General features: G+C 48.8%; 1 protein-coding gene across 3 annotated transcripts in view; it reads left to right on the top strand.

Annotated features, from left to right (window-relative positions):
• The window catches only part of TMEM255A (transmembrane protein 255A), a 48,793-nt gene that overhangs the window by 26,310 nt on the left and 760 nt on the right, over nt 1-21,723 (top strand). The window contains exons 5-9 of one of the 3 annotated variants that reach the window (XM_021686114.1): nt 14-82; nt 1,287-1,358; nt 1,772-1,860; nt 9,788-9,950; nt 15,767-15,910. In XM_021686114.1, coding sequence (XP_021541789.1) covers nt 14-82; nt 1,287-1,358; nt 1,772-1,860; nt 9,788-9,950; nt 15,767-15,910 — 537 coding nt within the window. The remainder of the gene's footprint in view (nt 1-13; nt 83-1,286; nt 1,359-1,771; nt 1,861-9,787; nt 9,951-15,766; nt 15,911-21,723) is intronic. The other 2 variants (XM_021686123.1, XM_021686134.1) reach the window with 2 other exon arrangements.

The raw sequence follows: 21,723 nt of genomic DNA on the forward strand, positions 1-21,723 counted from the left end.
TTTCCCTTTCCAGGATCTGAAACCACTCTATGCTAATCGGTGCCACTACGTCCCCAAGACATCCCAGAAGGAAGCTGAGGAGGTGAGCCGGAATGAAGCTGCATGCCTTACCTTTTGGGAAAGTCTTCTGCTCTGCCTAAAACCCCCTTTCTTTTACTCCTTTTCACGGGCCTAAGGCTTGCCACTAGGTGTCTGTAGTTGATTTGTTCAGTGGGTCAGAGCACAAGTCTAATGAGGCCATGGTCATAGGTTGGAACCTCATAAGACCTAATCAGATTTACTTTGCTCTGTGGCCACGGGCTACCCCTGTGACCCCAGCAGGCAGCCTCTCAGTGTGTGGCTTCGATCCCAAGAGGGACAGATGAGTACAGAGGCCACAGGGCAGGCCCCTCCCCCGGCTCTGCAGATGATGGTTTCGTTGCTTGGATTCGGTGCCCAGCTGGAAGAGAAACAGAAGCTCCCCCAGAGCCCTGGGCCTGACTAGGGAGGCAGAGCCTGAGTCCCACACGCAAGACAATTCGGGAAGCCAAATGAGGGTCACTGAGAAGCCTGGGCCACTTTGCCCAGCAACTTCTCTCTCTTGCGCTCCATGCGCCTCATGCAGAACTAGAGGCAGTGGGCAGTGAGGTGAAGCTTGGCCCTGGGTCATTTTCAGAAAGTGACCCACCCACTGCCTGCTCAGCGTGCACACAATAATCACCCCCCAACCCAGAGAGCCCTTGAATGGGAAACTACCATTAGACATAAAATACAATGAATGGTGCCCTTGGAGCTCAGCAAAGCGATGGCCTTGCTCCCAAAGCACCAGGGCAAATACTTCTATTACGGCTCTGCCTTTCACCTGCCCCCCCCCCAACACGCTTCCCCCTGAACGCAAATTTGCCGTTTTTTCTAACTATCCTCTGGTTCAAAGGGAGGAGTAGAAACGTGTGTGTACCAACAGCTTATCAGAAAGGCAGTGAGCATTTGCATGAAGGACCCGATACAAAAAAAAGTGCCTGTTTACCACGAATATTCTCTATAACACAGTGAAACACATTCACAAGCACTTCATTGCATCCATATGGGGAAGGGAGTCTGGAAAAGTTCTTGAAAGACGGTAAATGGAAAAATCAGTGTTTTAAATTGTTTGCAAACTCGAGATGTGCACAAATGTCATTGCTGTTCTCTTGATTTCGTGCTGAGCGCTTTCTTGTGTTAACTTGGTGACTGTGAAAATATTAATAATGACTTCCATAGATTCACTTGTAACCCTGGTCCCCCTAACCCTATTTTTCCTATATAAGGTCATAAGTTCCTCAACCAAAAATTCTCCTTCCGCGAGGGTTATGAGGAACCTCACCCAGGCAGCTAGAGAGGTACTATTGTACTTCAGAGTGCATGTGATGGCCCTCTTGTCTTCCTCCCCCTCTGCTCCCCTCCCCCCCATCCCCTGGGTCCCCTCCCCCCCCCGCCCGCCCCGTCCTCATTTCCTACTGTCATTTGTTCTTCCGTCTGTCCTTCCATCCGTCCTTCCTTCCTCTGCATCTCCGCCATTCAGGGATGGGGCACTGAGGGCTGTGGCCAGGGGGCTGGGCGGACCCCGGTTCCCCAGTGGCTTGTCTCAGGCACGAGTTCAGCCAGCCCAGGGCCCGCGTGGGGGTGTTCATCTGACAGCCGTCCATACCGTCCTTACCGTCTCCATCAGTCACTAACTCATATTTCCAGTCCCAGAGGGTCCTGCCCCCCATCCCGTGCCAGCCCATCTCCTCACTGTTGTGTGCGCCCTCAGGTGAACTGCCCTCACCTCAGCCGAGGATTCTGCACACCTCGCATCCGGGGCAACACCTGCTTCTGCTGCGACCTCTACAACTGTGGCAAGTACGTGCTGAGCGCCCAGGCTCGGGGAATAACGGTCGGACGCCAACGGGGACTAGAAGGGGCGGGGGCGGGAGGACGGAGCGCCAAGGGCACGTGCTACGGATCAGAGAAATGGAAGGCGTTGGTCTGTCAACAGATTTCTGGCCTTCTCTGTGCCAGGTGCCGTGCAGAGTGCTTTGGAATATTTGATCTCATTTAGTCCTCACCTCTGATGGACGTAGGGTGACCATCTCCATTTTACAGATGTTGAGAGTGAGACTCAGAGGAAGCAGACACCTGGTTCAAGGTCACACAGAACTTGAAATGGTAGAGATAGGGTTCAAACCCAGTTCTGTCTTAAGTCCAAGTTCAATAGCACTCAACAAATAGTTATTGAGCACTTTCTCTGGGCCTGGCCCGGTTCTAGACACTGCTGATTCAGCAGCAAGCAGAATAAAAGTCCTTGCCCTGATGAAGCTTATATTTTATTAGGGAAGACAGTCGATAGCACATGAATATATAATATGCCAAGTGTTGATCAGAGGTCTGAGAAAAAAACGAGCCTGGGGTGGTAGATAGATAGTGACAAGGTGAAGAGCACATGTGCTGTGTGAGACAGAGTAGCCAGGGAGGGTCTCTTTGAGGAGGGGACATTTGTGCAGAGACCTGAATGAAGCCAGAGGGCAACCCAAGTAAATACCTGGGGCAAGAGGGTTTCAAGCAGCAGGAACAGCAAGTGCAAAGTTCCCAAGGCCGGAGCGGGCTTGGTGCTAGTCCTGTCATAACCACTCTGGTTCTCTGCCCTCTAATAGCAAAAACATCACTTATTCTTTCTTTCAAAACATATTTAGGTGGTAGGAATACGGAGTCTGCTGCTGAGGAGCTCACAGACTAGTAGGGAAGACAGACATGTAGACAACTGATTACAGACAACAGAGTGTGATAAGTAGAGTGGGGATCAGTGGGCATACTGGGGACCCTGGCCACCCAAATGACTGAGGTCAGAGGTGCCGGGGGACAGTGTCAAGGAGGAGGTGATGTGGGAGCTGAAATTTAAAGGGTAAGTAGGGAGTTAGAAAACAAATCAAAAGGGGGTAGAGGTGGGGAGGGTATTCCCAGCAATTGTGTGGTAGGGGCAGTTTGACAGGGGGTAGGAGGTGAGGACTGAGCTATAGTCAGAGGCCCAGTCATAGAGGGCTCACTGGCCACGGGAATGACTTTGGACTTGACCCTGTAAGCAATCTGGACTCAACCCCAGACCCCATAAACCACTGAATGCTATAGCATGGAAGATGGGGAGCAGAGGGCCTGGAAAGGGAGAGAGGAAGAGAGGAGTTGGCAGAGGGGGCCTGGATGGAGCTAAATCCAGAGGAGTCAGATGGATGCAGCCCCCTCCTCACTCCCACTCCCTCCTCTTGGTATTGGGGGGCCTGTCCCTCTGGTCTGAGGATTAAGACCCGACAGCCTGGAGGCAGGGAGGGGACGTGGCGGGGGGGTGCTCACACCAGCCTCATTCCGTTAAAAGGTTGGGCAGGTGGAAGAAGAGAAAACTTAAGGACTCAAATGAGGTTTGGGGATTATCTGGGAGGTTCAATTATTCATGTTGTAATAATAACTAACACTTGTAAGGGACTTCCCTCCTTCGCAGCGGTGATCGAGAGCTGGCTATAATTGTACTTCCTGAGCTCATCTTCCAAAAATGATCAAAGGAATGTAAAATAGGTCCTAGGGGAATTGGGGTTATTTTTCTCTCTTTCCTTTTGCCTCCCCTTCCCTGCTGCTGTCCTTCTCTCTCCTTCTCCCCCACTCACCCACACACTGCTCTTTCCCCCCGCTCCTGTGGCCCACTCCCCCTCTTTTCCCACTTCCTAGCCTGGGGTGGGGGGGCGGCGCCGGGTCTGGGAGCCGGCCAGTCCCGGAGGGCTGCGAAGTGACTTCTTGCAGACACACCTTTCTCTCTGCAATTAAGTGTGTTGCTGGAAAAGGTTTGAATAAACTAAATCCTACTTTAAATTCCATTTAGCTGAGTCCTTAGGTGAATTTTTTTTTTTTTTCCGAAAGCGGAGGCTCGAGCCCAGTGTATCTTCCTGTCAATCTGAACTTGATAATAACTGACTTTCTTACTTTCTTAAAGCAAGTTATGCCAGTATGGTCTTCAAGGCTCTAAAGGCAGGGAACATGACTTCATCTTATCTATATCCCCAGGCCCTGACACAGGACCGGGCATGAGTAAAGACCTAATGAAACAGGAGTGACATTTGTTGGAAAGTACCGAAAAGAAGAACACCCTTTTCACCAGGAAGATAACGTATTGGCCTAGGCAACTAAGAGGGGTCACGGGGACATTGTCCCTAAAGATCTTCAAGCCCGTAAATGGTTTTCACCTACCGAGACCAGCCCCGGGCATCAGTCAAGGCCCTGCTTGCAGTGCAAAGTTTCCAAAGGCAAAGCCACTAGGAAAAGACTTCCTGAACTTTCCATCAGGAAACAGTCCCACCGGGGTCATAAACCAAGGCCCACGAGACTTTAAGAGGCAATGATCCTACAATAGAGGGCAAAGTTTTTCCTTGTCTCGAGGCTTTCTCCAGCCAGCGCCAGAGAGACCTGCACCCCGGGCCTAAACATAGCTAGCAACAAGCATTCTGAGAGACGCAGGGGCTTTAATTTTGCCGAGCGCGTATTTGTTTTCCTCACACGAAACCTATTTTTAATCGATTGGCAGCTCCCCGAGTCCATTTCCTGGAAAGAAGTCCAAGAAAAAAAAAGTAGGAACAGAAACATCAGGCAGTCATTTGTACAGAGCTATGGAAACAGAGTTTCTACTGTCCCTTCAAACCCACAGACCTTCCTTGACATCAAGGCAGTGAGGTTTTAATACCAAACATAGATTATTCCATTTAGCCTTGTTCAGGAAGGTGGCCTTCTCTAGGACACAGCTCCTCAGCAGCTGCCTCTCAGAGCACTTCACTCAGCTTTGGAGAGGTCAAGTCAGATCACTGGTTTCCAGCGTGTCACCTAAAGGAAATGGAAGGATATGGGGTGGTTTGTGAACTGCTTCAGCTGGTAACAAAACGAAAGGAGATAGCTTACTTTCATTCATTCCTCCCTTCAGCAAACTTTTATTGAGCTCCTGAAATATGTGCCAGGGACTGTTCGAGAAGAATAGGTATGGAGAAAGCATAATTTTACCCTGACGGAACTCAGTTTACCAGCGGGGTTGTGGGGAGGGCAGCTTAGACCCATACAAAGATTCCCATGATTCCAGGCCCCTGTGGAAGAGCAGAAGGATGCCCTGCTGCCTTATCCAAGATCTGTTGCCTCCTCCTTCGTTAAGGAGGCAACTGAAACAGAGAGGTTATCTGTTTCTCAAGGCACACCCAGCAAGTTGGGAGCAAGAGGGTGAAAGCCCATATTGGGTAATCAAGCTCATGATCAATGCCACAGTCTTTGAACTCAGTTACTCAGTCACCAGGTATTTATTGATGACTTACGATGTTTCTACCCCTGTGCTCGGCAGTGAGGAAGACACAACAGATGTGTAAGAGATGACCCTCACCCTCAAGAGGTTACAATTTAAATGGAGACATTACGTCCACCTTGGCTGTAGCCTCAGCACCCAGCACAGTACTCAGCACTGAGTGGGCCCTCAATAAACATCGGATTGAATGACTAACTGAATTACTGACATTTGCAAAGTGCCAAACTAAGAGGAACAGACTGTCTGAGGCTGTGGGAGTCCAGGGAAAAAGCCAATGAATGGGGCACTGGAGTCCTTGAGGAAGACACTAGAGAGATGGGTATGGAAGCTTCAAGCAGTGGGAGAGGTTCGGACAGGCAGAGAACAGAAGGTAGTACCTTCCATGCAGGGAGAGAAATCTGAGCATAGGTTTGGAATAAGTACCCAGCATGGCCAGGTCCGGGCTCCTGGGGGCTCCAGGCTAGCTGGAACGCGGACTCCATTTTGGACTCGGATTATGGCAGACTGAGGAATTTGGACCCCTTTGCCGGAAGGTAATGAATGGGGAGCCATGGAAGGATTTTGATTAAATGAATTATTCCATTTTAAAAATGTTTGAGGAAGCTTAATTGGGCAGTGGTAGGGTCTGGTAGGAGAGCCTTGCAGGCCTGGAGACTGAACCAAGTGGAATCATGAATCTCACACAGAAACAAATCGCATTCATTTGCTAAACCCTGAACCAGGGCTAAGTATTAATGTTCTTTTCCTTCATGGTTAAGTAAAAAATATTTCCAAAGCTGCTGAACCTGCTCAAACTGGAACCAAACATATAGTATCTAAAATAATTGAGTATTTTTAAACAAACCACTAACCTATCACGGTGGTGTGGTCTGCGCCTTTCAAGTGTCAACCCTTTTAATAACGAGATTCTAAGGTTCGTTGCCAGAGGCTGGCTCTTAGAAGGGGAAAAAAAACGTAGCTACATGTTTTGCCGGGGGCTCTTATTATGTGCTGCCGTGGTGCTCTGGTGCATTCTCTCATTAAATCCCCCAGGCTTGGAGAAGTTAAGCAAGTTGCTCAGGGTCAGACAGCAAATAAGTGACAGAGCTGGGATCCAAATGCAGTCTGACTCCAGAGTCTTCTGTGTTGTCCTGCCTGTCTGTGTGTACTCGGCCCGCCCTCAGTGTGTTGGGAAGTAGACAGAGATAATTTGGGGGAAGTCAGAAGCTGACTCTTCAGCCTTCCTGTACCCCGACAACCCCGCACTCATCCTTACCCATGGGCCTGCCTTTTGGCAGTCCTGTCTGCGCCTCTTCATGACAGTAAGCTATCTTTCTTTTCACGGAATAGATCTCTTTATTAATAAGTGATACTCTTGAGAGTAATGCCTTAAAATCCCAATAAACATGGGATATGTTCATATTTTATATCAGAAGCAAGAATTTTTCAAAAGGATGATGAAGTATGTCTTCTTTCTTGACCCCTCTTTTTTAGTATATGTGCTGCCGAAGCGAGCACGTCTTGACCCCTCTTTACTGGATCATTTCTCCATCCAGTGTCTAATATCCTAGGTGCTATGGAGCCAATGTTATGGCCCATGGTTCTCTACTAGGTTCAGTGAAAAAAGAAAAGATAAGTAATATGAAAAGAGGTAGCATGAAATATAAATCTGGTTTGTTTGATTATAATTAATGATAGAGTAACAGAATTCGACAGTGATTTATGTCAGTGGTGCTCAGTTTTGATTTTGGGAGGCAGCAAAATGTCATGGTTAAGTATAAACTCAAGGCCAGAGTGTCTGAGTTCAAATCTCACCTCTGCTACTTAATTTCTGTCTCTGCCTTGATTTTCTCATCTGTGTGTAACAGGGATAAAAATAGCCCCTACCATATAGGGTTATTATAGAGATTAAGTAAGTTAGTGTTTGCAAACTGCTTAGAATAGTACCAGATAATAGTAAGGACTATAGCACTTTTTGCTATTATAATTGCATTATTTTTCAGAATTGTAGATTTGATCGACATCTATGATGATAGCTAGATATACATATTCTTATTTGATACTATCAAAAAGAAAATATTCTACCTGCCACAAGTAATAATTACTTTGGAGTTACTATGTTCATGGATGTATGCAGAGAGCCACGGGTCTTTAAGCTTTAGGCAATAAGCTTTCTGTGTATCCCTTCCTGCTTATGGGTGGGCTCCAGCTCTGCCCTTGAACATACTGAAATCCAGCTCAAATTCCAATGAATGAAGACAACTTTGAAATTTCACTATGGAAGCTTACTATTTAAAACGGTGGGTTTCAGGGCACCTGGCGGGCTCTGTCAGGTGGAACGTGTGACTGTTGGTCTCAGGGTCGAGAGTGTAAGCCCCACTTTGGGGGCAGAGTTTCCTTTAAAAATAAAAAACAAACAAATAAAACAGTGGGTTTCAAACATCAGTGAGCTCGTTAACACAGATCCCTGAGCCTCACCCTAAGAGATTCTGCCAGATTCTGTGGGACTGGGGCCTGGGAATCTGCATGTTTAAGCATCTCTTTCTCCAAGACATATGCACCCACAGACACACAAATAACACACCGACACACACAGGCAGGCACTCATACACACAAACACAGATGGTTCTGATGCAGTCTGTCCCGTAACCACAGGGATGGCAAGTCCTCAGAAGAAACACCGAAAACACTTATTTTAAAGAATCCTAAGATAAAATAAAATCTTCTGTGAAGTTTAAAAGTCTTTTCTTGGGTGAACAGTCCCTCCCTGGTTCGCTTTGGAGGCTAAGCTTTAATTTTTTTCCCCCTTTTCACTTCCAGGGTTCTTCTAAGAGGGGAGTCCCACCTAATAACCACCCCGACGCCAGGGGCGTTTTGGTTGTGACTTTCATTTTAAGAACCACAATGTTGGAGATTCATTAGCGATTCCAGCAGCCAAGTTGTAAACTAGTTTGCAACATCAAAGAAGACAGGGACTTTCATTGAATCAGCTCAACAAGTGTTTATGGAGCACCAGCTAGATGTCAGGGACAGCAGTGGACAAAACAAACCGAGTCCCTGCCCTAGAACTTCCGTTCAGGTCGGAGAGACAGACAGTAATGTGTGAGTGCTAGAGAGCAATTCAAGGAGGGTAATGTATTAGGCAGCTCAGGCTGCCATGGTAAATACCGTAGACTGCGTGGCTTCAACAAGAGACATTCATTTGCTCAGAGTTCTGGAGGCTGGAAGTCTGAGATCAGGGTGCCCGCATGGCGGGGGTCTGGGGAGGGCTCTCTTCCTGGCTTGCAGACACCCACCTTCTCCCTGTGTCCTCACCTGGCCTTTCCTCAGTGTGTGCATGTAGATGGAGAGAGATTTCTCTCTCTCTCTCTCTCTTCCTCTTTTTATAAAGCTATCAATCTTATCGGATTAGGGCTCCACCCTTCTGACCTCATTTAACCTCAATTACTTCCTAAAAGCCCTGTCTGTGTCGGAATGCAATCCTATTGGGAGTTAGGGCTTCAACTTGCGAGTGTTGGAGGAGGACGCAATTCAGTCCACAGCAAGTAATGTGAGGGACGGTGGCTGGGCGGGGAGGGGATGGGGGGTGGCTTTGGACTGAAAGTGGCCAGGGAAGGCCTCTCCAAGGAGGTGAGATTCGGGTTTTGGGCAGCAGCTTGGCTTCAGTTTTTTCCTGGGACGTTGTTGTTGTGTTTGTTGCTGTTTTGTTTTGAAAGAGGAAACGGCGAAATCTTTGAAGCCTGAATTCGGATCCCAGCTTTACCACTTATGACTTGGGCAAGTTCCTAACCTCTCTGTGCTTCAGTTTCTTCATCTGGAAAATGGGAATGGTGATAGTACGTACCTCATAGAATAGTGTAAGGATTTGCGGTGCTGTCTAATAGAACTTTCTGCAATAATGGTAATGCAATATCTGCTCTGTCCAGTGCAGTAGCCCGCCTCTAGTGTGGCTCTTAGAAGTGTGGCTATTGAGCACTTGAAATGTGGCTGGTGAGCCTGAGGAACTGAATTTTTTGTTTTACTTCATTTTAATTAATTTAAATTTAAGCAGTCACGTGACTAGTAGCTACCATATTGGACAGCACAGATTTAACGAATTCACGCGTGTAAAATGCTTAGCACTGTGCCTGGCACGGAGTAAGGGTCAATATATGCTATCTAATACTGAGTACTATTGTACTATTTTTCCCAATCATAGATTTGATCGGCATCTATGATGATAGATTGATAGGCATAGCTATTCTGTTAGTGATGGTGACAGGTGTTTCCCTGGTAGGGGGGAGGTGGTTTTTTTAATTTATTTTTTTTGGATAAACAGCAATCACACTTTATCATAGTGCCTCGCTCCCCCAGTGCATTCATGGCTGTGCTGTCCCTCACCCTAGCTCCCCACCTGCTCACCTGTCTTTTCACTGAGCTGCGTGGTAGCCAAAGCCTCGGGGGACAACCTGCTCCCTGGGGACTGATGGGTGTGTGCTTCTCCCTGTCCAGCCGCGTGGAGATCACCGGTGGGTACTATGAATACATCGACGTCAGCAGCTGCCAGGACATCATTCACCTCTACCACCTGCTCTGGTCTGCCACCATCCTCAACATCGTCGGCCTGTTCCTGGGCATCATCACTGCCGCTGTCCTTGGAGGCTTTAAGGACATGGTAAGGAAGGAAGTGCCTTCCCATTCCAGAGGCCCCTGCCGGGGGCCAAGGTGGAGCCTAGGAGGTTGGAGGCGACGGGGACCCATGTTTTGAAGGGAGGAATCAGAAGCCATTGCTCTAAGAATGTAGCTGCCTTCCAACATCTCAAGTTGAAGGAACCAGGCAATGTCATTAGTCTGCAAAAATTTCTTGTTAACATGAGTTGCCCATGTTCTTGAGGCACATTCTGGGGGCGGGGGTGAGGAGCTGGTGGCCTCAATTCTCCCGTTCATGCTGGTTATGTAAACATAGCCTTTCATGCTCCCCCCTCCCCCCACCAAACACTCACTTTTAGTAGAAACCTTTCTGGGCAGTGTTTTTTTTTTTTTAAACAGATTTGGGAGAGATGGAAGAAAAGAGGTTTTTTAGCTCAGGTAAGAGTAATGCTAGTATCCCCCTCCCCAGGAATTTCATCCTGGAGTTTCTCCAGAAAGACCATGTGGGCTCTTCTCTTTCTCCACTGGAAGGGCCAGCCCTGGGCTAAGCTGTTTGCAGGGTCTTGTCCTCAACCTCAGTCTCCCCGAGTTTCCTATCTTCCCTCTCAACTCCTGGCCATATTTGTGTGTGTGTGTGTGTGCGCGCGCGCGTGCACCCAGTAAGTGCCCCATAATAGGGGGCTTCTTCCTTCCTGTGCTTTTTTTTTTTTTTAAAGATTTTATTTATTTATTTGAGACAGAGAGAATGAGAGACAGAGAGCATGAGAGGGAGGAGGGTCAGAGGGAGAAGCAGGCTCCCCGCTAAGCAGGGAGCCCGATGCGGGACTCGATCCAGGGACTCCAGGATCATGACCTGAGCCGAAGGCAGTCGCTTAACCAACTGAGCCACCCAGGCGCCCCCTTCCTGTGCTTTTAAAGCGTTGCTAAGCATTTCTTTGCTCATTTAACAAACCTTGATCTCTAACTATGGCGATAATAGCTTTAGAGCTATGGTTGTCAACCTGGCTTCCTATTAGAATAGAATCACCTGAGGTGCTTAAAAGAGCCCAGATGCCTGGACCCCTCCTCCAGAGTTTCTAATTTAATTGGTCTAAATTGAAGCACGGGCATCAATATTTTTACAAGTTCCCCAGATGGTTCTGCTCTGCAGCCAGGATTGAGTACCACTGCTTTAGAGGGGTCCCTCATGTGTTTAGGGAATTATTTTGTGCCTAAAAGGGGTTTTCCTTTGACCCCAGAAATGAGGCAGATAGCCCCTCAGCCCGGGGCTGTTTCTGTCCCATTTTGGGCTCCCTGAGGAACAGCAACCTGAAAGGCAGTTTGTAACTTGACCTTGGACTGTCAAAAGGCTAAGCAATGGAAAGTGAAAGGCGGGGGTAAGACAAGGGAAAAGAAAACACTCCAGAGCACGACCAAGTTGTCAGGAAGTTATTGAGTGTTCCTGCTGGTGACTCCAAGTCAAGAGAATTCCTTCCCCGCTCATGTCCTGTCTGTCTGTCCCTCTTTTTTTCTCTCCCTCTCTCACTCACGCATTTCCTTTTTTTTTTTTTTACTTTCTATTTATTTATTTCTTTTTAGAGTGAGAAAGAGAGTGAGAGCCAGGGGCGGGGAGGAGGGAGAGGGAGAGAATCTCAAGCAGACTCCACGCCCAGCGCAGAGCCTGACACAGGGCTCGATCTCATGACCCTGAGATTACAGCCTGAGCCAAAACCCAGAGTCGGGTGCTCAGCTGACTGAGCCACCCAGGCGCCCCTCATACACACATTTCTCATTCCTGCGCCCCTCCCCACACCAGGGCAAGCCGGAGCACTGAGGAGTGGGGGACGCATCAGCATAGATGGGACCCTCGGAGGGAGGAGGTCCCGTAGGGCTGGGCCTAAGGGAGCTTTGGGGTGAGAGGGCTTCAGAAAAGCTCTTTCTGGGTTGAACAAAGAATGCCCTGTGTTCTTGGAGACTTTCCCCAGGGGGCGGCTAAAAGCACTGGGAATGTTCCAGAGAACCCTTAACACCCATCCTGCTGTCCCATCTCCTCAACTCGCCAACCCCAGAGCTTCTCCTCCAGCCAGAGTGGCTCACATTCTGCACTGTGACCTTTGATCTTTAGGGGGAAAGGGGGTTTGTTGAGGGTCTGTCCTGAGAGGTAGCAGTGACGATGGTCCTTTATACGAAGGGCTTTTGCGCAATTACTTTCTTCACGCCTCCCCACTATTACTACCTGATGAGGTAATTACTGCCCCCATTTAACAGATGAGGAAACAGGCCAACAGAGGTCAAGTGACTTGCCCAGAACTAAACAGCAGAGCTGGGACTGGAGCCCAGCTTTGTCCGATGCCAGAGCTTTTGCTCTTTCTACTGCACCCCAGCTGCCCGGACCAACGTTTGGATAGCCCTTTCCGGTTCCACAAGTGTTTTAACACACATTACCTCCTTTGTTTAGCGGCTTTAATTTAGAACAGTTAAAGGCAAGTTGTTTCCAGCTGTCCAGAGCTTCCTTAGGAGGAAAGGAGGAGGAGGGCCAGAGAAGTACAAATGCAGGGCCTGGGAACTCAGTCAAGGACCAGTGGGCAAAACGAAAGACCGAGCGCAAAGATCCGATTGGTGAGATGGGAGAGCGAACGGGAATGGAAAATGGGGGGCCCAGGGAGAGCCCTTACTTTGATGGCTTTACTAAAATGAGACGTGGTGTAGGCCATCCTGGAACATCAGCCAGGTGAGCCTAAATACCGTCTTTGGCCTGGGTCCAAACGCGGTTGGCGACTCGTGGTGTGCCTCCCCGCCGAGCAGAAGGCCCGGGGATCTGCAGGGAGGCCCGCGGGGGGCTGGCTGGTGAAAGCCGTTCCTAGGGAGTGAGGACAGGAGCCAAGGGCTGGGAGCTGGCAGCTGACAACGGGATCAGCTAGGAGCCGCTGCTTCCAGAATGTGGCCTCCTGAGAGGAACAAGGATGTCCTCATTCCCCGACCAGAGGCGGCACGGGGAAAAGGATCTTTGAGAAATGTTTGATGAAGTGTCTGTTGACCCAAGATAGAAGAAGTTGAGATGGGTCTTTAAAAGGTGACAGTATCTTGCCAGTTTCTCCTCTTCGGTGTCTCTGGTTTGGAGGAAAGCAGGGAGGCATAAAAGTGGCACTATTTCCAAAGTCCGCAATCATCGCCTCAGAATAGACTCAGTCTCGTCCAGGCAAGACTGCGTTCACCATTTCCTGGGCCACCTAGAAATTTCTTGTTTCCCTGGAGCTCAGAATGTGCCTGATCAGTGATGGGGGGCGGGTCTCACAACTTCAGAGCCCCAGAGTTGTTTTTTTTTAAAGATTTTATTTATTTATTTATTTGAGGGAGAGAAAGTGAGAGAGAGAGAGAGAGAGAGAGCACAAGAGGGGGGAGGGTCAGAGGGAGAAGCAGGCTCCCTGCTGAGTGGAGAGCCCGATGCAGGACTCGATCCTGGGACCCGGGATCATGACCTGAGCCCAAGGCAGACACTTGACTGAGCCACCCAGGCGCCCCCGGAGCCCCAGGGTTTTAACAGAAATGCACACAGTGCTGTACACACACACAAACAGACACAGAGCCCAAATGTGTTGTAAAATCACAGTTAGCAATGTAAGGCCTCACCAGACATTTATTTGGAGCCATCTCTTTGGCCCCTTCCCTGCCCAACCGTTTACCTCCCTTTGCTCCCCCGGCCTCTCTTGCCCTGCCCATTCTGTCTACACCCTCTACCCTGGACTCTCCTCTCTTCCGTGCCTTTTCTGTGCTCATTCCATCCTCCTCTTGTGTTGTTTTCTCTGTAATAGTCAACTTCCTTTCAAAGATGATCCCGCCCCGCACCGCCCCCCTCCCCGGCCTCTTCTCTGAACACACAACAATTTTTATAGATAGAGTTTACATTGCATGATTGTTTCTCTCTGGCTAGGCTTAGTTTATTTGCATAGAAGAACTGGTTTCATTTTGCAAGAGCTGGAGAGCGTGCTTTTAACTGACAGAAAGCCAAGGGAACATGCTTTCTGGACTTCCTCGGGGATGAAATTTCTTCTTAGCATTCTGGTGGAGAGGTAAGGGCGTTTCTGAGCACTCTTTCTCTATAAAGCGAGCCAGCCCTTGGAATGGTCAAGAATCTCAGCCCTCTCCCGAGCGTGGGAGGGGCTGACAAACATTTCTCTGCTTGTCTGGGAGCTGCATTGTAATGCCTGAGGTTTGTAGCTCTTCAAACCTCCCAGAGATGTAAACAGTAACCCACTCCAAGGAAGAGAGCAGTAGAACTGTGTTGAAACTTGCTCTAAGGAAGATTCCTCTGCCAACACCCCCAGCGTGGCTGCCTGTAGCCATTGCCAAAGCCTGCCCACACGCTTTCATCACTTGAGAGGAAGCTTCTGCTCTCCGTTAATGTGGAGTAGATATGTACCAAGAATCAAGACTCATTGATTTTGCAGACAGCTCTTGATTATCCATGCAAATGGCAGCAGTGTCAATGACACGGAAAATGGGGAAAACATTTACCCTGCACTTTGACCCATGTGGCACTCATAAGGTCCTGCTTGGGACAGCCCTGGTTGGGAACTAATGAGCAGTGGTGACTTCCTTTAGCAGTGTATTTGGGATCTTATTCTTTTCTTTGTCTTTTTGTTTTTTTACATCATTTCAACTTTTCTATAGGTTCGAATTTTTAAAAATAATAAATTGGGGGGAAATGACACAAGTAATACCTATTATATATAAAAAAAAAAAAATAGAAGGGCACCTGCGTGGCTCAGTCAGTTAAGGGTCGAGCTCTTGATCTCAGCTCAGGTCTGGATCTCAGGGTCATGAGTTTAAGCCCCACACTGGGCTCCACATTGGGCATGGAGCCTACTTAAGTTAAAAAAAAAAAAAAAGGAAAGAAAGTGAAGGGTCCCCATTTACCTCCTGATGCTACTTCCCTCCCCAGAGATAACCACAGTTGACAGTCTGTTGTGAATCTCTCCAGGTTAATTTCTTTTCATTTACAAACGTACATACATGTATAGTTGTTCGGGTCTTTGTTTTTACGTAAGTCAGGAATCATGCTATATAACGTAGCGGGTTCATTTTTTTTGGAGGAGTTTTAGGTTCACAACAAAATTAAGAGGAAGGTATAGAGGGGCGCCTGGGTGGCTCAGTCATTAAGTGACTGCCTTCGGCTCAGGTCATGATCCCAGGGTCCTGGGATCGAGTCCCACATCGGGCTCCCTGCTCCGCGGGAAGCCTGCTTCTCCCTCTCCCACTCCCCCTGCTCGTGTTCCCTCTCTCACTGTGTCTCTGTCAAATAAATAAATAAATAAAATCTTAAAAAAAAAAAAAAGAGGAAGGTATAGAGATTTCCCATGTCCTCCCTGCTCCCATCCCACACGTAGCCTCCCCCTTTAACTACATCCCCAGCAGAGCAGCACATTTATTATCAAGGATGAACCTACATCGCCAAGTCATTGTCACCCAAAGTCCATAGTTTACCTTAGGGCTCACTCTTGCTGTTGTAATTCTGCGGGTTTGGACAAATGTATAATGACATGTACCCATCATTCTACTATCACACAGGGACGTTTCACTGCCCTATAAACCCTCTGTGCTCTGCCTGTTCCTCCCTCCCCCCAGCCACAACCCCTGGCTACCACTGATCTCTTTATGGTCTCCTTAGTTTTGCCGGTGGCCTTCTAGTCTTGTTACTACTTAAGGATGTCTGCTGGACGGCTTTCTCCGGCAGGGACCATAGGTCCACATCATTGTGGCTCAAGAGCTGCATGGTATTGCACAGTACGGACGTGCCAGTTTATTTAATCATTCTCCCGGTGATGAACGTTTATGTTGTTTCTACTTTGTGTTCTTCTACAGAACCCAGCTCTGCCAGCGCTGAACTGTTCTGTTGAAAATGCCCACCCGACGGTTTCTTACTATGCTCGTCCTCAAGTGGCATCATACAATACCTACTATCATAGCCCCCCCCACCTGCCGCCATATTCTGCTTACGACTTTCAGGTATGTTCTGAGGGAAACACAACTCTCCGTGACTCTTGCTGCCATTCCTGCTGTCTTGTTCTCTCCCTAATTATGGAACCTCCCTCCTATGGACAAGGTAGCCAGGCCCTCAGCCTGACGGCCTTCAGCAGCCTGTGGGTACCAGTGACGAGCTTACAGACTATAGCAAGGCAAGATGGGAGAGATGGGGAGGGTGGGAAAGACACAGGAAACAGAGAGATGGAAGAAAAGGGAGAGAAGGAGCGAGGATCGAGGTGTCCCAAATTGCCTTGACCAGCACCCAGGAGGGGACGTACTCATTAGTACGTCAGTATGGACCCCTGTCCAACCGCGGCTTTTCCCATTCTTCTGCCACAGAGAGAGGCCTAGACCTGCTCTTTAGCACAAAGGACTCTGGCCACACAAGGGATTGAATGAAATCTGTAATGAGGAACAAGTCCCTTGTTTTTTTCCAGACTTCCTTAACTAGGACTACACGGAGAAAGGGTTTTGTTTTGTTTTTTTAAATAACACCCCCCCTCCCCTTTTTTGCCTTGTTATCACATGGGTCCGAAATAGAGTTACCAAATTTGCACTTTCCCCTTTTCCTTTTGAGCTGAGACAAAGCACAGAAAAACAGAACCAAGAAAGGCACTTAATTAAAAGGCCTTCATTGTGTGCAGAGCACTGGGCTAGGCACTTCAAGGAAACAAGCAAAATGGTCTTTTCAACATTTACAGTGATCGGCAACCCTTGACCATAGAAGAGTGGGATTACACGGAAGTCTGGTTAATTGAAAATTTGAGGACCAAAGGAAATACCTTTGAAAGGAGAGGAGCCCATAATGAATTTGCTTCTCCTGACTAAGGGCCCCTAGATGCTCCAAGGGGACATAAAGGCATGACTGTTTGGGGGTGCTTCCAATTAGCCAGCCAGTTTACAAACACAAAGCCCTTGGGCAACCTAATTTCAGCTTTAGATTAACAAAATAATTGAACCTGGAAAGCCCCATTTTGTTGAAGACAGTGTCCTTTTGTTCGGCTTAGATGCTGTGCGTGGAGGTCTAGGCCTGTATATCGCAACAGTAATATATATAGTGTGACCACGGACTTGTTCACTCTTATAAAATGCAGAACCAGAACAAGGAGGTGTCCATCAAAGCTTGGGAAAAAAATAATGCTGGAACTTGTTCTAAAGCCTATAGTATTTACAGGCAGACAACAGAGGGAACTCGTTACCCAAATAGGTGCTACACAGACTGGGAAACATGAATCTGTTCAAAAAGGGCATAGACAATTTCAGCAGGGACAGAGGCAAGAGGAGTCCTTTAAGAGACTGCAAGGATGGGGGCGCCTGGGTGGCTCAGTCGGTGAAGCATCGGCCTTTGGCTCAGGTCAGGATCCCAGGGTCCTGGGGTTGGGCTCCCTGCTCAGCAGGGAGGTTGCTTCTCCCTCTCCCTCTGCACCCCCCTCTTGCTCTCTCTCATGTGTGCTCTCTCTCTCTCTCATAATTAAATAAAATCTTTAAAAAAGAGAGAGAGAGAGAATGCAGAGATGTTGAAATTTAACACAGCAATAAAAAGTAATAAAAAGTCATCCCGGGGGGCCACTGACCAGCTCAGTCAGCAGAGCACTCAGCTCTTGATCTCGGGGACTGAGTTCAAGCCCCATGTTGGGCATAGAGCTTACTTTAAAAAAAAAAAAAAAGGTCTTCCTGGGATAGAGGGGCCACAGACACATAGGTCCAGCCCCAGAGGCTGCCTCCATTTATTTTTTATCGAAGCAAATTATGTTGATTATATTGATTTTAGGAATTTTCACTTTATAACGAACCCCTGAAGTAGGAACAATCATCTCCCTGCTGATGGTCCTTGTACACTCTAAGATAGGAAGCCTCTCTGTAGGGTATGGAGACATTTCTTCATCCATTGTTCCTCATTCAGACACTACCCCAGGGATGAAAACAAGATTGACAATGCCAGTGGTGACTCGGGCTGTTGGCTTCCGTTCAGTCGGTGTTTACTCTGTGTTCCCATGTGCCAAGCACTGTGCTAGGAGCCGTGGATAGAAAGATTGATTGCATTAAGAAATCAGGGACTTGGGGAGCCTGGGTGGCTGAGTCGTTGGGCGTCTGCCTTTGGCTCGGGTCATGATCCCGGGGTCCTGGGATGGAGCCCCATATCGGGCTCCCTGCTCAGCGGGAGGCCTGCTTCTCCCTCTCCCACTCCCCCTGCTTGTGTTCCCTCTCTCGCTGTCTCTCTGTGTGTGTGTCAAATAAATAAATAGAATCTTAAAAAAAAAAAAGGAAATCAGGGACTTGAGTCAGGGGTGGTCAGGGGACAGCAATGGAGACAAAAAAGTAAATAGTCTATTACCCAGAGTGCTGTGGAAACCCAGCAATAGGGTCCCTAACCCAAACCTACACTGTGGGTTTATAGCACGGACGTCAGGGATTTGTGGAAGCCTCTACTTTTTAAGAACAGCTCCTATTCACTGAGCCTTGTTCTGCACCAAGCATGGTGCCGAGTGCTTCACATATATCATCCCGTGTAATCCTTTGAGGGAAACAGTCTTGTCATTGCCAGTCTCTTGTCATTGGAGTCTGTCTGACTCTAGAATAGGCTTAAAGAATTCTTTGGAGAAGCTGTAAATCTGAGCCCAGCATAGATCTTTTTCCCCCAGTTAATTTTAGGATCTTTATATCTTTTACTGATTTAAATTATGGGCTTCCTAATCATGACTCAGAAAGGGTCTCTAGAGAGTAAATTCTCTCTGATTAATTATTAAATTGCTCCCCACTCTAGCGGCTGCTGGGACACTTCTCATACCTCTCCCAGTTCTTTTTCTAGGTTCGAGCTGTCTTTGGTTTTCCTTTTTGGAGACTTTGGAGTTGTGTGGTGTGGGTTTTGAGTGATGTGGGGTTTTAAATTTTTTTAGAGACTTTATTTATTTTAGAGAGAGAGAGAGAGCACAATGAGCAGGGGGAGGAGCAGAAGGGGAGGGAGAGGGAGAAAAAATATCCAGGAGATTCCGCACTGAGAGCAGAGTCCCACGTGGGGCTCAATCCCTCAATCCCAAGATCATGACCTGAGCCAAAACCAAGAGTCAGACCCTCAACCGACTGAGCTACCCAGGCGCCCCAAGTGATGTGTTTTTAAGGACTTCACTCTGGTCAGATGGCCCCGAGGATGCTCTGAGTGCTGAGCTGGGAGAAACGGGACTCTTGCAAACACCGGACTCCACGGTGTCCTCCCTTCATGAGCTCCCCATCCCCCGAGACAGGAAGGATAGAAACTGAGACTACCTTTGCCTCCTCGCTAACCTCCCCACTCACTTCTGTTGCCCCCACGTTCATTTCCCTCCTGCCTGTACTTTAGTTTCAGCCAAGTAGTCCGAATTCCGCAGGGTATAAAGCATCGGTTTCTACTTCCACTGGGAAATTCAACCCAGGGGAGCTTTGTGTAAAACCTTAAGGGGTTCCAGCCATACTTCCCAGCCGGGCCTACCGGCCTGGTCCCCCTACTTCACTCTAACCAGGGGCTGGTTCCTTTCCTGTCCACCTGGTGAATTGCCACACCTGCGCCTTGCCCCTCTTCTCGCTCCAGCCTCCAAGGAGCGACTCGGGAAGCTCCAACTGACGGAGGCCCAGCAGTAGGCTATCTAGGTGCTTTTCATGCTTTGCGCTGAGCGGGGATTCCAAGCTCTGTTCTTCTGAGCTGCCTGTCCCATTAGTAAAGTCGACTCGGAGGCAGGAACCAAAAGGCACCAGGCCAGCTCCCCAGCTGCAACAAAGCCAAATCCTTCCCAAGGTGCCTGCCTGTTGCTAGGAAACTACGTGCTGGTCCTGTGGGTCTTGTCCCCCACTCCCCACACCGGGCCCCAAGGGTGTGTGGACTACAGCCAGTTAGCTCCCTAGCTCTGCCAGGAGCCCTTCAATTTTATCCTTAAGGCTCCCAGCGTCCTCAAGGGGAAGTGAGAAACATCCCAGCCCTGGCCACTTGAATGCTTCCCGAACATGAAAGCAATAAGTGAGAACCAAAGGCCGTTGTGTCACCACCCCCCCCTTTACTATCAAAGTGTACAACTGCCCCCCCGCGGCAGCTGCTGCCCACAGAAGCCTCTCGTAGCACCTCTCGGGACAGAACTGCCTTTCGCTGCGCTGTCGGAAACTTGGCCTCCTGTCCGGGGCTGGGAGCACCTAAGACCGGCCGCCTGGTTCTCACCCTCCCGTGGCGGCATTCAGAAGGGCCAAGCACCGCGTCCCCGTCCCCGGGCACGGAGACTCTTGTCCCCACTGGGCTGAGAGGACAGTGTTCTTCGTTGAGGAAAGCAGCAAGAGAGGAGGGAGAGGGGAGGGAGGCCTGCAGTGCAGAATGGAAACCAGGAAGTCTTCCCGGAGGCGGGAGACAAGTTGGGATTTTAGCAAGGAATCCTGCTTGTCTCAAGTCCACGGACTCAAGTTTTATCTTTAGAGGCTCTGCAGGTTCTAGGACCCTGTCATTCCTTCCCTCAGGGCAGAAATAATGGATGGGGCGGGGGAGGAGGAGGGAGTGATGGTGGCCCCAGCATGATGTGGACAGATATTTCCGTGTCTCGGGCAAGACCTAGAAACCTGGACAGCCCTTTCTAAGGCGTGCAGGGGTGAGGACTGGCGATTAGGAGACTCAGCCAGGTGGGCTCAGGCTCCAGAAATCCCATGTCAAGGCTGCCTCTCGATTGCCCCAGGCCTTTAAAAATGACATGATCGACTCAGACTCTGGCCAGCCACACAAAGTAAAGGCATGACCTCCCCCAAACAGCACTTGAACTCTTGAGAAATTTTGGGGTAAGTGGGTCTTTTTGTTTTTCTTTTAAAAGCCATAGCTTTTATTTATTTATTTCAGAGAGAGTGGGGGAGGGGAGCAGAGGGAGAGGGATAAGCAGACACCCGCTGAGCAGGGAGCCCAACCGTGGGCTGGATCCCCATGACTCCCGAGATCATGAGATCATGACCTGAGCCAAAACCAAGAGTCAACGCTTAACCGACTGAGCCACTCAGACGCCCCTTTTTGTTTGTTTTTTTAATATACCAGTTCCTCCTAGAGCTAAGACACACCAGCCCCGTTCATTGGCTTATTATGTTCACCCTTCCTGAGAGCCTAAAACTGGCCCCTGGCCTCCTGCTATCTGGGTAGCCCCCTCCAGTCTTCAGGCCTCAGCCATGCTGCCCCGCTGGAGCAAGGCAGCGGTACCCACAAGATGGGGCGGCATTCTTTGAAACTCGATTTTACTTTTAAAAAACATGCCCAATTGGGGCCCCTGGGTGGTTCAGTCGGTTAAGCATCTGCCCTCGCCCAGGTCATGATCCCGGGGTCCTGGGATCAAGCCCTGCGTTGGGCTCTCTGCTCAGCGGGGAGTCTGCTTCTGTCTCTCAAATAAGTAAATAAAATCTTAAAAAAAAAAAACCGTGCCAAGTTCATCTCATATACTCCTGAGGTTAGGGTCACTCATTCAACATTTATTGAGCACCTACTACTTGCCAAGCACTGTTCTGAGCTCTGCGGGATATAGCAATGAACCAAACAAAAACAGGCCAACTCTCCTTGAGCAGGAAAATCATCAGAGTCAAGGGTATACATGAGCCAGAGAGGAAGCAGCAGCAATGGCTCCTGACGTGTCAATTCACTGTTTTCACAAAAGAAAAAAAAAATCTGTATCCTCTCTCTTCCCAAAGACTACCAAAGTTGAACAACACAAAGTCAAATTGCATCTTGTGTCTCTGCAACCTGACAGATTGTTCCTTGTTCTTACCATTGGTATTCTCACCTCCACGCCTGTGTTCCTCTCTGCCCTCCA

The sequence above is a fragment of the Neomonachus schauinslandi genome, chromosome X (genome assembly GCF_002201575.2).
Source record: "Neomonachus schauinslandi chromosome X, ASM220157v2, whole genome shotgun sequence".
NCBI classification, from domain to species: Eukaryota; Metazoa; Chordata; class Mammalia; order Carnivora; family Phocidae; genus Neomonachus; species Neomonachus schauinslandi.